Here is a 13,522-nt window from a genome sequence, read left to right as displayed (position 1 = left end):
GACAGCGAAGGTACAATAAGATTAGAATTTTGGATTATTGGCTTAAACATATTTTTACATGGGAGTTTTATTGAAAAAATGGAATTTTGTTTTAAAGTATACGATTTAAACAACGATGGTTTCATAACTAAAGATGAAATATATCAATTGTTAAAGTGAGTTTATTATTATATATTTATATTTAATAATTACATAGTATTTATTTATACGATTATATAAAACAAGTTTCTAATAATTAACAGAAAATTAGAAATTTAACTAATAATTGTACTAATTTACGTTTTAGAACATTTTACTATTTACAGTTGAAAACAAATAATAAAACTACGTTTATTTACAATTTGCTTAACGAAAGTTTATATAAAAATAATATTTATATATTATTTTATTGTTTTAATTTTATTACTAAAGTTTATTTAATGAAGTTGTACATTGAACATGTAAAATATATTTCTTGTTAATTTGTAATAAATTATTCTGAAATTAATATATAAAAATTTTATATATATTACTAAGAAATATTATTGATAATATTATTGTTATAAAAAATAAATATTTTGTCAAATTATAAATATTATTGATTAAAGGAAAAGTCATTATTAATATTATAGGAATTGTTTAATAAAACAACGATCCGAAGAAGATTCTGAAGACGGAGTAAGAGATCTTTCAGAAATGATTTTAAAAAAGCTGGACGTCGATCACGATGGTAAAGTTTCGTTACTTGATTATGTAACTTCTGTTCAAGAGGAACCGTTATTATTAGAAGTCTTTGGTAAAATTTTACCAACTGTTGAAAGCAATTCTGCATTTTTATTAACAATTAAATCTGTGTGAATCTTTCTTTATTACAAAAGAAATATCGTGTAGAAATAAATAAATAATTAATATATATATATATATATATTTAATAAAATCAACTATTTAGATCTTAATTATAGATTAAATAAATAGTGAATTAAATAATTGATATTAATTTTTAATGAAATCTATAAACAATTGTAATAATATTAAAAACATTATATTAAATAAACAATTAATTTTTTGAATATATATTTTTAAAAGACTGAAGTTTATTATATAAGTTATTAAGGAAGCGACTTTTTAATACACACATTTTGTTTATTATAAAAAATATAATCTATTAATAAAAAAGATATTCTCTCAGTATTATTTTAATATGTACTAGAGTAATATCATTAATATAATAATATAATACATTATTACATAAAGATTGTTCTAATTTGTATATTCTTAATTAAAACATTACATTACGTTAGACGAAATACATTCGTAACGCGAAAAAATTAGATTAGATTATAAACGTATATTTTAATATTACTATGATTTTAAATTATTATAAATATAAAAATAAAATTTATAGAAAATATAAATTTTATATTTCTGTATTAATTATGTTGTATGTGAACCATAATTATAAATACTTAATTTGTAGCTACTTAATATAAGTGTCTAAATTTTGTCCTTTGAAAAATAGTAATACTTATTAAGTAATACTCACAAGTTAAAATTATTTATAATATTAATTAATAAGATAAAATTTTGCGAAGTTTAATATTAATATATACGAAGTTAGTACTTTTTAGTTTTTATTAATATATTATATAGAAAAATATGATCTCATGTTGTAAACAATTACAATAATTTATATTAAAATAAAAAAGTATTTTAATCATGCGAATATAATAAACTAACAAATTTAGAAATAACAGTAAAGAAAACTATTCGTTATTATACATTACATTGCCTCACTTGTTTCATTGTCTTTGCATTATCTGAAACAGTATACAAACTCCAATTAATTTATCATAAAACTTGACATTTATGAATATGTAACAATAGTCTTTCGTTCGATATTTATAATATACTAAGAAATTGCATGAAAGCATTACATATACTTTATTATATGGAGAATAAAATGGCAATTCTTCCAAACTCAATTTTCTTGAATTATTTTAAGCCCATAAATTTTTAGAACAAAAAGTATACATATGTCTAAGGAGTATTAAAAATGCTTTGCCATTCGACTCTTAAAAAAGTCTATTATCAATGTGTACATATCGAACTATGTTTTTATGGGTTGTCGAGTGACCGCGATAATATCGAATAATGCATCATATAGAACGTAACCAAAAAAGTTTTTTTATGCTTATTATTCTCTCCTTCCATCCTCTATCTTATATTGTCTTTAGTATTTTCTTCCGCATATCTATTTTTTTTACTTTTAAGTATATATATATATATATACATATATCAATACATATTTATTTACAAATAAATATTGTATTATGTTAATATATTATTGTATATTATATTATTTTATAATATACTCTATATTACTGAAAAATAAACATTTTTATTGTGTTATGCTATACTATTATTTAAAATATCTATATTATACTACACTATTATAATTATTAAAAATGTATAAAATTTACACTATTAAAGTCTATTCTATATTATATTACATTGTTTTCTACTATTGTATAATGTTATGTCACTTGTTTAATATTAAATTACAGTATATTGTCATTTTACGTAATGTTATACGATACTAGATTATTTTTAATTTTAATACATAACATATTATATTATGTCATTATATGCTATAGTACACAGAATGATATTATAAAATTATATTTTATACTATATTTTATTATATTATTATATTCTGTTAAATTAAAATTCCAATACATTACTTTAACATTACAATATAACATTGCATCATTTCACATGATATTCTATTATATCAAATCATATTATAATATACTATTTCAAATGATATCAAATCACATTACATTACACATATCAAATTATATTGCATAGCATCGTATCACATCAAATCATATCACAACACAAAACATTACAATACATTTGTATTATATCCTCATTTACTGTTTAGTAAATTAAAATATCCTGTCTGATATATCTAAAATATTGCATTGCATTATATGAAAAAGTAGTTCATTATGTTGAATTTTAATATAATATAATTAATTATATTAGAATGCACAATACATTATATGTGATTGTACTACATTCCATGCAGTACATCAGGTCATATACTTTTTATGACATCGTATGGTATGTATCTTACCATATTCTAATATATATCAAATTAAAACATATATATTATGTTATATCAGGCACGGGCGTCCGTGGACACACACACACACACACACAAATAAATATATATGTTGGCTATTATACATCATATCATAATTGAACATATATTATATTGTATTAAATTATGCATGTACCTATATATATTTATATATTTTTTTAAGACAAAGGTTCTACTCATAGAGTTGAATAAATTACCACGTCCATTTTATGCTCGATTGATTATCGAATAAGTATAAGAGGCAGCTTTATGATATAAGCTTTGTAGAAGTTTCGCTTCATTGAACGTCGACACTGTGACGTTTTTGAAACTCAACCATGCGGCACTGGCTAGCTTTTCTTGCGTTATTCATCGCTACGCCTTTACAAGTAAGAACGAATAAATTCATTTAAATGTAATCATTTTTATCAATATAAAAATATTAATTCAGTTTAATATTTTTATTATACATTAATTTCTTGTGGTTGAACACATTTGCTTCAATCAATGTAATATAAATTAATTCCTTATTATGTTCAGTTTGTTGTTAAAAATGAATGTTATTAAAATTTTTTAAATATAAAATATAAGTAAAAGTTTTCAAAATCTAATTAAAATAATTTTTTTTAAATAGTTTACTGTTTATTTAAATAAATCATCTTAAATCGATTAAAATTTCTGATTTCAAATAATATAGAACAGAAAGATTTTATATTCAAATTGGTATATAATGCATAATATGTTATTTTTATTTATTATGAATAATTATTTAGAAAGAGTCCGTAAAGAAATAATTTACAACTATAAAATTTAAATGTTGAAATTGAATAAAAATTTCATTCTAAGTAAATGTTATAATTTCATAGTATAAACTAAAATAGTTATATGAATATATATATATATATATATATATATATATATATATATATATCTGCTGTAAAAATTTTAATTATTTGAAGACTTTATTTTTTAAAGTTTTTTAACTATATAAAGTTTTTATGTTACTTTATAAACACTTTTAAAGCATTATACACATTTTTAAAAATTTCATTATATAAAGTCAGTTGACTTTGTTTAAAAAAATGCATGAGTATGTTTAAATAACTCAAATGAAATTTTATATATAAGAAATATTTTCTGATATATTTTACATCTAAAACACATGCTTTTGAACATAAATCATTGATTCATACATCAATAAAGTATTATTAATTAGGTGATATTTAATTAATATATAACCTCAGTTAAATAATTTAATTAGTTTGAAATTAATCTAGAGATTTATTATGTTAATTTTATTTTCGAAATTTTTCATAATTATATAAATACTAATATTTAATTACTTAATTAAGTAATATTATTTATACAAAAATAATAATATATTTATAGTTTTCAATTAAGTATTATGAATTATAAGTGCATGAAATTACATCAAGTAATTTTTTGAAAATTTTAGGAATTAGAAGCTCAACCATTTGCACATAACATAGGTGGACAGCCAAGGAAGAAAGTAAGTTATTTAACTTATATATACAATTTGAATCATTATTTCAAAATTTATAAAACAAAACTCTAATGTAAAAAATTTGTTTTAACTGTTTTAATATATTGTAAACTAAAAAATTTTTTAGACGACAAAAAAGAAATCCAAGCAATATTTAAATAAATATTGTCAGTTTTAATTCACAAAATTTCTGGCACAATTAGCCTTTTCAAATCTATCTCTATATAATATTATAATATATAAATAAATACTATTATTCCATTTGATTAATTTACTGTATTATAAAATAAAATTGATAAAAATATATTTGCAGTCTGAAAGAATTCAAATTATTATGAAATAAAATGAAATATTAATTAAAATATAACTTTTTAAATATAAATTAAATTATAATTTATATATAAGTAATATAATTTATAATATGATAATTTGCTATTATTATATTTAAATACTGTATAATATTAACAAAAATTTATTAAAATGCAATAAAAAAATTGTAAAAATTAGTGATAGGTTCCAAATAAATATATATGTTTTAAGGCTTTTTTTTAAAAGATGTCATATTTTCTTGAACAGTATTTGTATAAAATTAACATTAATTGAAAATTTTTTCTAATTTTATAAAAATGTTTTTCGTGTTAATTTATAAATTAATATATACTTGTGAAATATAAAGTTCAAAAAATTGCATTTCAATCTTTCAATTATGAAGCTTTAATTGGACCTATTAAAACACTTAAAAAAAAGAAATATTTGTGATAAAATGTAAAAATATATAGTGTACAAGTTTTGTAAACTTTGGACTAATTTATTGAAATGCATGTTAAAGATAATTAAAATATGAGAAATCTAGTACAATAACTTTTAATACTTGGATATTTATTTATTATATATATTTAAATAAGAAAAGAATCATTAAATCACTAAAATTTAAATAATTTCAAATAATCTAAATTATGTCAGTACGATCTGTTTGCAAATATTATTCGCTATTCCATGCATTTATGTAATATATAGTATTGTAGTATTATATAGTATTATATAGTAGTAATTAATTGCTTAAATACTTAATTACTTTAAAAAATTCTGATTTCACTAAGTGCATTGTAAATATATTTCAGTTAAACAATTAAAAAAAATTATGATGAAACATAATTTTATTTATATATCTTTCAAAATGTATTTTACATAATTTTGTAAATTTAATATTAAACTTATAATTCTTTCATAAATATATTTAGCATAATTTTTGCTATATAATTGAAATAAATATAATATATATTATATAAAATTGAATAAAAATTCGAACTTCTCAAGTACATAATTTATATATGAAAATAATGCTTATTTTATAAGAAAATGTTTTAATATTTATTGGAATTACATTATAATATTTCTGAAATTATATATTATAATTTTGAAATTTTATATCAATTATATATTAAATGTACACGGATAATTTCTTTTTGTGTTTTCTTATTAATAACAAATTATGCGTTCGATAAAAAGAAAATAACATTTTTTAAATGTAATACTTATATTTTAGACTTTTCATAAGAAAAGCTTATAATTAATATACGAATGCCAATTTAATATGAAAACTAAAACTTCATTTATTCCTAGGCGAACAACATTCGTAATAAAAATGTTAATATCATTGTCAATATGGATCCAAAACAAATTGCGAGTGAATTATGGAATGTTATCAAAGAACATTTGGGTACAGCTAGTGCAAAGGATGCAGCCGTCACCATGCGAGAAATAGAAAGCGTTATTACTCCAGTGGTAAATCCTAGTCGTCGAGGAGGTGTCATTCCTGTGACTCAAATTGCTGACGATCTTGAAACTATCACTCGTCGACTTATTATCAACGAAAATCCAAGCATAGATCCAATGAAGTTAGAAACAATTACGAAGGAAGTTTCATCAGATCTTATGGCCTCATTGCAAAGCTTCTGGTATGGAGTGAATATAGATGATAAAGAAAGTAAACGAAAGAAGTCTATCGATTCTCAAAATAATAATGGTAATGATCATTACGTTGATCTGCGAGTAAAGATCGAAAAAAATGATCTTGCCAATGCCATTTTAGAATTATAGAAATGAATTGTGACCAAATAGTGAGTCTTTTTCACAAAAACTTGATTCTAATTTGTTGAAAAGACTTCGTTTGGAAAAATAAGTAAAAATAATATATATACACCCACACATATACACGCACGCACACACATATATATATATACATTTGTGTATGTGACAAATTGTACGTTAAATAAAATATCACCGTGAATAATATGGTTATTAAGCTTTCGGATGATTATATTTATGTTTTTTACTATTAATTAATAATAGACAATATATAAATGTGTGTTTTTCAATTAAAATAAATAATTAAAATTCGATTTTAAACATTTTATTAAAAAATAATACTAAATAATACTAAATAATAATAATGTTATACTATATTCATGATATACATAGAGGATGCATGTAAAAATGTAAAATTTTATTAAGAATGTAGAAAAATATATAAATATATGAATCTTATTTATTAGTATTAAATACTACATATTTTGAGTATAAGCACAATTAATACTATAAAGTATTACAGTGTACATTTTATAAAATTTATATTTCATTTTCTATTACTTAAAATAAAATTATAAAGCAAGTGATAAATTATTGATAGTTGACTGAAAGAATCTTTAAGCAGAGATTCTATTTGAAATTATTTTAACAAATGTTATTATTACGTTATAACTTATGAATAATTAAAATCAACTCTAAAAAAATTATTCTACATAAATAATATTAGACTTATATGTAAAGTGAGTAATTGTTCAATTTTTCATATAAAATATTATTATTATTAGTTGTATATTGTTTATTATATTTTATATCACATTATTATATTGTATCAAATTATTTTATTATATTTTAAATTTTAATTCATAATCTCAAACAATAGACATAATAGGAATATAGTGCATAATATTAAAGATAAGTTTTATAAATTATGTATTATTTATTTGGTTATTTAATTAATTTTCGAAAACAGTTTTAATATAATCTAATTAATAAAAAAAGATAAAATTGATTTAAAAATATAAGATTGATTTAAAGATATAAAATTGGTTTAAAGATATAAAATTGATTTAAAGGTGTAAAGTTTATTTAAAGATATAAATTTGATTTAAAGATATAAAATTTATTTAAAAGTGTAAAATTTATTAAGATATAGAATTACATATATTTAAAAAAATACAAAGAAAATAATGCATTAAAATATTTTTTGTTTATTTATGAACAATTTCACAATTAATAGATTTTATTTTTGTCTAATATAATTCTTATTAAAATATTATTCTTCTCCAGTTTATAAGTCTTTACATAAGCATTTAAACATTTTAATCATTATCAATAAATTGAATGATTATCTTTATGATAAAATTAAATTTATGAGTATATAATTAATTTTTGAAAGATTCATAATACTTATTTAAAATCCACATTTACTCTACTATAATAAGTATTCTGTAATATTATAATTTTTAAATTTCTATTAAATTTTAAACAATGCTTCTTGATACTGTTTTGTGTTATGTCTTCAATATTCAGTAAGAAAGAGGGAGAGGGGGTAGAAAAGTAAATTAATATTAATAAAATATTAGTCTTTTAAGATTTGTCAAGTTTCAAATAAATCATAGCTTCTGTGTGTCTGCGTATTTTTAATTAGAAAAATATATAGACATATGCAAACATACACATTTATATATTCACTTCCACTATAAATATATTTACCCTTTTATTGCTAGATGGGAATATAAAATAGATTTAATAGCATATACTTTGCAATTACCTGTTTTTCAAATTTGAAATCCTAATATTTTAATAAACTTTAAAAATAAAAAATTATTAAAGAAATAGTATTATACAAATGTATCTTTATTTTTCTTCCATTTAGTAATTACATTATGTAGAATTTTTATACTCCAATGATAAATTTCAAATATTTTTCTATTATTTATCATATATTTATACAATATATATTTATTTAAAATAATTATTTATATTTATATATTTATTTATATAAATAGTAATTATATTATTTATATTTATTATAAACAAAAATAATATAAATTATTTTTTAAATTAAATTTGTTTTTGATACAAAAATTTTTTAAATTTTTATAATAATATGATTTTCTTTTCTCTACAAATAATCTAAATTTTTTATTTAAATATAACTATTTAAAATATTTAAGATGATATATATCATTTTCAAAATTTTTATATCTTAAATTTATTATTTTTAATTTCTTTTTTTACCGAAATAATGTATTGTTTTTACTAAAACTATTTATACAAACTATTTTTCTTACTAAAGAAGATATAAAGTTTGGTTTTAACTTATTAAATTTAGAATTAACTTGTAATAAACTAGACAAGTCATATTTGTGTCAAAAGAAATAATCCTTTAAAAGCATATTTAAAGTATATATAGAAATATATTTTGAAGTATATTATGTTAAACATTTCTGTTAAAAATAATTTTATAATAAAATAATAAAGCTGTATCTTCATTAAAACATACATTCTTCTGTGCTTGTTAACATCCCATTTATACATAAACAATTTTTATCCTTACATTTATTTGTTTCTTACAAATTTATAAATCAATTAATAAAATATGAATCAAAAGTTACACGTTTCATAGATTGTATTTCTGAAATAATATTAATTTTTAACCAATTAAAGTAAACAAAACATTTTTTCTATCGTCTAGAACAATTATCTGTAATATAATATTATACATTTTTTCATTCAAACTTTAATAAATAAATTAATTTTAATATTTTTAACTATAAATGATATGTTTATCTTTAATTGAGTATTAAAAGATATATTACTATTTTGAATTTTATTTATATAAATACAATAAAATCTAGATATTATCAAAATTTCATAATTTATTTTCATTTATCAGTAATATTAAAAATTAATATGTAATAATTTATTTGTAAATGTTAGTTTGTATAAATCAAGGTTTTATGATGAATATCAAATTAACTAAGTTAAAACTGGGTTTTAAACAATACCTTAAACCTGAGCCTATTGTATTATTTTAAATTAAAAAAGTCTATTCATTAGAACTTACATAAATTATATTTTATTCTATTCAATTAAAGTAATATTAATGTTAATTAATGTTAAAGTAATGTTAATTCTTTAATAATTTAATGTTATTATAATATTTTTAATCTAAAATGTGATTTTTATCAACAAAATAATTTACTGAATACTTTGTATATGCTACATTTAGGGAGTCCTATTTTTCCTAAATTGTATATAAATTATTAATTTTACAATTTATATGAAATAGAATGCTTTTGAAAGAATTTACTTGTTTATCTAAGTAATAAATTATTTATACACATATTTTTATGTATATTTATTATTAAATATATATTTAATATTCATATTATATCTTATATATTATGTATTATAAAAATAAAAATACTAATAAAAATAAAAATAAAAATTATATTTCTCATTATAATTCTATAATATATAAAGTGTATATTAATTTTAAATTGATGTGTATGAATATAATTATACTATCATAATAATTACTTTATTTATAAATGATTTATTGAGTATAATATATTTATTGTTTTTCGATATTTTGTTATTAAGTATTTTTTAAATTAATTATATTAATTGTTCAGAATTTTAAACAAATTATAATATATGATAACATATAGGTTGTTCGACACAAGCAAATAAACTCTGGTTTAATTTTCATTTTACTAGCAACAAACTTAATAATTTGCCGCATATCGAAAATGAAGCACGTGCAAAGTGTTTTTTCATAAAATTTTTATGTTCAGCGTACTAACCCACTTATTTTTGGCAATAAAATGGTTTACTATATTAACTGCTTAACTCTGATGTGTCAAACTTTCAGTTGTAACAAGTCATCAAAAACATGTCGAGCAGTAGTGCATCAAAATTGATCTTACCCATAGTGAGTGAAACTGTACTCAATATTTTTAATATAATTATTTGTTTAACAGTTTCTATTTATATTTAACTGAAATGAAAATGAATTATATATTTAGAAAATAAGATATTCTTTATCTGTATTAAATTTGTTGTTAATATTTATAATAGTTATATATTTTTAAATATACACATTATTATATAGTAAAAATAACATTTTACTAAAACTATCATTTATGAAATTTCAATCCTGTCATTTTTAAAATATTGGTTAACTAAGAAAGCAATCATCTTACATAGGTTCTATTTCTTTTAATACAATGTCACAATTCGGAAGCAGGAAAAATGGCCAATTTAATGCAATCTATTTTAGATACATTAAAAAGTATCGAGAGTCTATTAAAAGATGAAAATGCAGTTGTTGATAATAAATCGGTCTGTACAATGTTTTCTTTTATTGAATCTTACACTTTAAATAATATGACAAATAACTTTTTATATTAGAAAATAAATTAATTATTTATATATTTGTTAATATTAGGCAATTACTTATGAAACTGTAAATGGTGGAAAAATTAATGCAGAATTAATTAAGTTAAATGAAAACTTTAATTCGAATACTAATAATACTATTGATGAGGTAACTGAAAAACAAATGGAAGAAGAACCAACAGAAAATACATTTTCATCATTTAAAGAAAAGCAAATTCACAAAAAACTTGGGAGAAGAAATTCAAATGCTAATCAAAATATAAATCAAAATATCAATCAAAATCAAAATACCCATTGGCCAAAACTTCGTTCAATTATGGAAATGAATGATCCAAAAAAAAAAATCAAATTGATCGCTAAAAATAGTAACAATGAAAGCGATCACAAAAATGAAGATATAGTGAAACGCCTTTTTGAACCATCAAGCGAGGAATTTGAATGATGAGTATTGAAAGAGAAATGAAGTGTAAAGCCTATGATGTTTGTAGATAAAAGTATTAATTTGTTATATAAAATAAAATTTGATTTTGATTATAAAAAACAATTTTCTTAAATATTGTGGTGAATTTTGAATTCACCACATCTTGAACAACTTTCAACTTTGACGAGTGATATGAAATACAGAAATTGCAAGCTTCAAGCGGCAGGTAATTTTATGCTTTAATGTCAATTTACATCATGAATTTTGATTCGCGTACGTTGTCACCTTTGTTTTCATTTTATTGAGTTATTAATCATGACGGATTAATGAATAGTAGCTTATACTTTTTTCTAAGATACCAAACTCAATTGTATTAGATATTATTATATAAATTTAAATTTATTTATATTAAAATTATTATTCAATATTTGATCAAATTATGTTTTTTTTCATTTTGATATACTTTATTTGATTAAATTATAATAATTTTCTAAATTGCTAGATCACTTTAATAAGGACTTTATTAATTTATTTTCATCATTATTATGTAATTACATTCATATCATATTTTGAATAAATATCATAATTATATTTATTTAATTTATTATCACGTTAAATGATTGTAGTATATAAATATGTTTTGTAAATAATTAATTATAATTTTGAAAACAGAATGCAAATTTAAATGCAACGCCGGATTTTACATCAATATTTTGACTTAAACTTTGCAATTTTATTCTTGCTTAATAAAAAATTTTATTTTATCTGTATCTTATTTTGTATTCAAAATACTATTTATAATTTATTTTAAATATTCGTTTATACTAATAAGTTTCGATCGTAAAATTTATTATACTGTTTAATTGAAGATTTTCTATTTATGATTGTTGATTTAGAAAATTTATTCATTTGTGGTTCTATGATAAAATTCTATTAATTATCGATAAATAAATTTCTGTAATTCTCTAGTTACATACAATATATATTACCGTCTAAATTCGAACTGCAATTTTTATTTTCATTTAAATGGAATGTAATACACAGGCACACACACAATTATATATAAATGATATATATATATATATATATATATATATATATATATATATATATATATAAACTATGAATAAAAACTAATATAATTTATAAATTACATTACATTATATTAAATTATATAAACTCATTTAATTCATGTTTAAGACATTTTACGTTATATTCAGTATTTTATGTCCAATTTCATAACGTTTTAAATTAAAATTTGATATAAAAGATGAGATATAAGATAGAAGCTAATCTTATAAATGTAAATTAATAAATATTTTCAAATCTTTAATTAGTTTTAATTAATTTTACTACTTATAATAAAATTTTTTTTTAATTTTTAACTTTATTATTTATTTATTAATATTATAAATTCTATTATTTTTATTGTTATTTTTGTTTATTGTTATAATGGTTGTGTTGTTGTTATTTATTGCTATCATTGTTTTTCTTATTATAGCTATTTTGTATTTTTTTATTGTTATAATAACTATTATAATTGTTTATTGTTAACATTTTTATTATTATTATTTTTATCGTAGTAATTAGTATCGTGGAAGTTCTTATTCTAAACTATCCAGATTCAAAGGAAGTTATTTTAATAGAATTATTTCATTTTGCTTATTAAATAATTTCTTTGAAACTTGTTTATTATATTAATATTATATTCTTTATGTAAATTATTTGCTTATCACAAGCGCGTAATTAATAAAAATATTAAAATTTATAAACGATATTTATCATGAATTTGAATTAATGGACATAGGGTAGATATATTAGCATTGGTAACAAAATTTGACATAAGCAAAAACTCAAATGTTTTATTTAATTTATATTTATTAATGCATTGATAATTGCAATAATTATTACTGAAAATACAATAGAAATATACATATATAGAAGAAAGTTTTGATGAAAGAACATGAGACGACAACAT

At 19.0% G+C, this 13,522-nt stretch overlaps 2 protein-coding genes across 3 annotated transcripts; both read left to right on the top strand.

Moving 5' to 3' along the window:
- On the top strand, positions 1-3,514 carry LOC105361474 (EF-hand calcium-binding domain-containing protein 1). The gene is made up of 3 exons (XM_011498666.1): positions 1-155; positions 612-775; positions 3,309-3,514. The coding sequence occupies exons 1-3, from the start codon at positions 79-81 to the stop codon at positions 3,335-3,337; spliced, it is 270 nt and encodes an 89-aa protein (XP_011496968.1). The 5' UTR covers positions 1-78; the 3' UTR covers positions 3,338-3,514.
- On the top strand, positions 3,383-11,617 carry LOC105361476 (uncharacterized). 2 transcript variants are annotated; one of them, XM_011498668.1, is made up of 6 exons: positions 3,383-3,513; positions 4,581-4,634; positions 6,252-6,654; positions 10,597-10,656; positions 10,932-11,066; positions 11,173-11,617. In XM_011498668.1, the coding sequence occupies exons 1-4, from the start codon at positions 3,463-3,465 to the stop codon at positions 10,629-10,631; spliced, it is 543 nt and encodes a 180-aa protein (XP_011496970.1). In that variant the 5' UTR covers positions 3,383-3,462; the 3' UTR covers positions 10,632-10,656; positions 10,932-11,066; positions 11,173-11,617. The 2 variants fall into 2 exon arrangements, with proteins under 2 accessions (XP_011496970.1, XP_011496969.1); XM_011498667.1 differs by lacking the exons at positions 10,597-10,656; positions 10,932-11,066; positions 11,173-11,617 and having other exon boundaries at positions 6,252-6,811.
- Positions 11,618-13,522: the final 1,905 nt, after the last annotated feature.

The sequence above is a fragment of the Ceratosolen solmsi genome, unplaced genomic scaffold (genome assembly GCF_000503995.2).
Source record: "Ceratosolen solmsi marchali unplaced genomic scaffold, CerSol_1.0 scaffold30, whole genome shotgun sequence".
Classification (NCBI taxonomy): Eukaryota; Metazoa; Arthropoda; class Insecta; order Hymenoptera; family Agaonidae; genus Ceratosolen; species Ceratosolen solmsi.
This window is presented reverse-complemented; position numbering and strand designations above follow the sequence as displayed.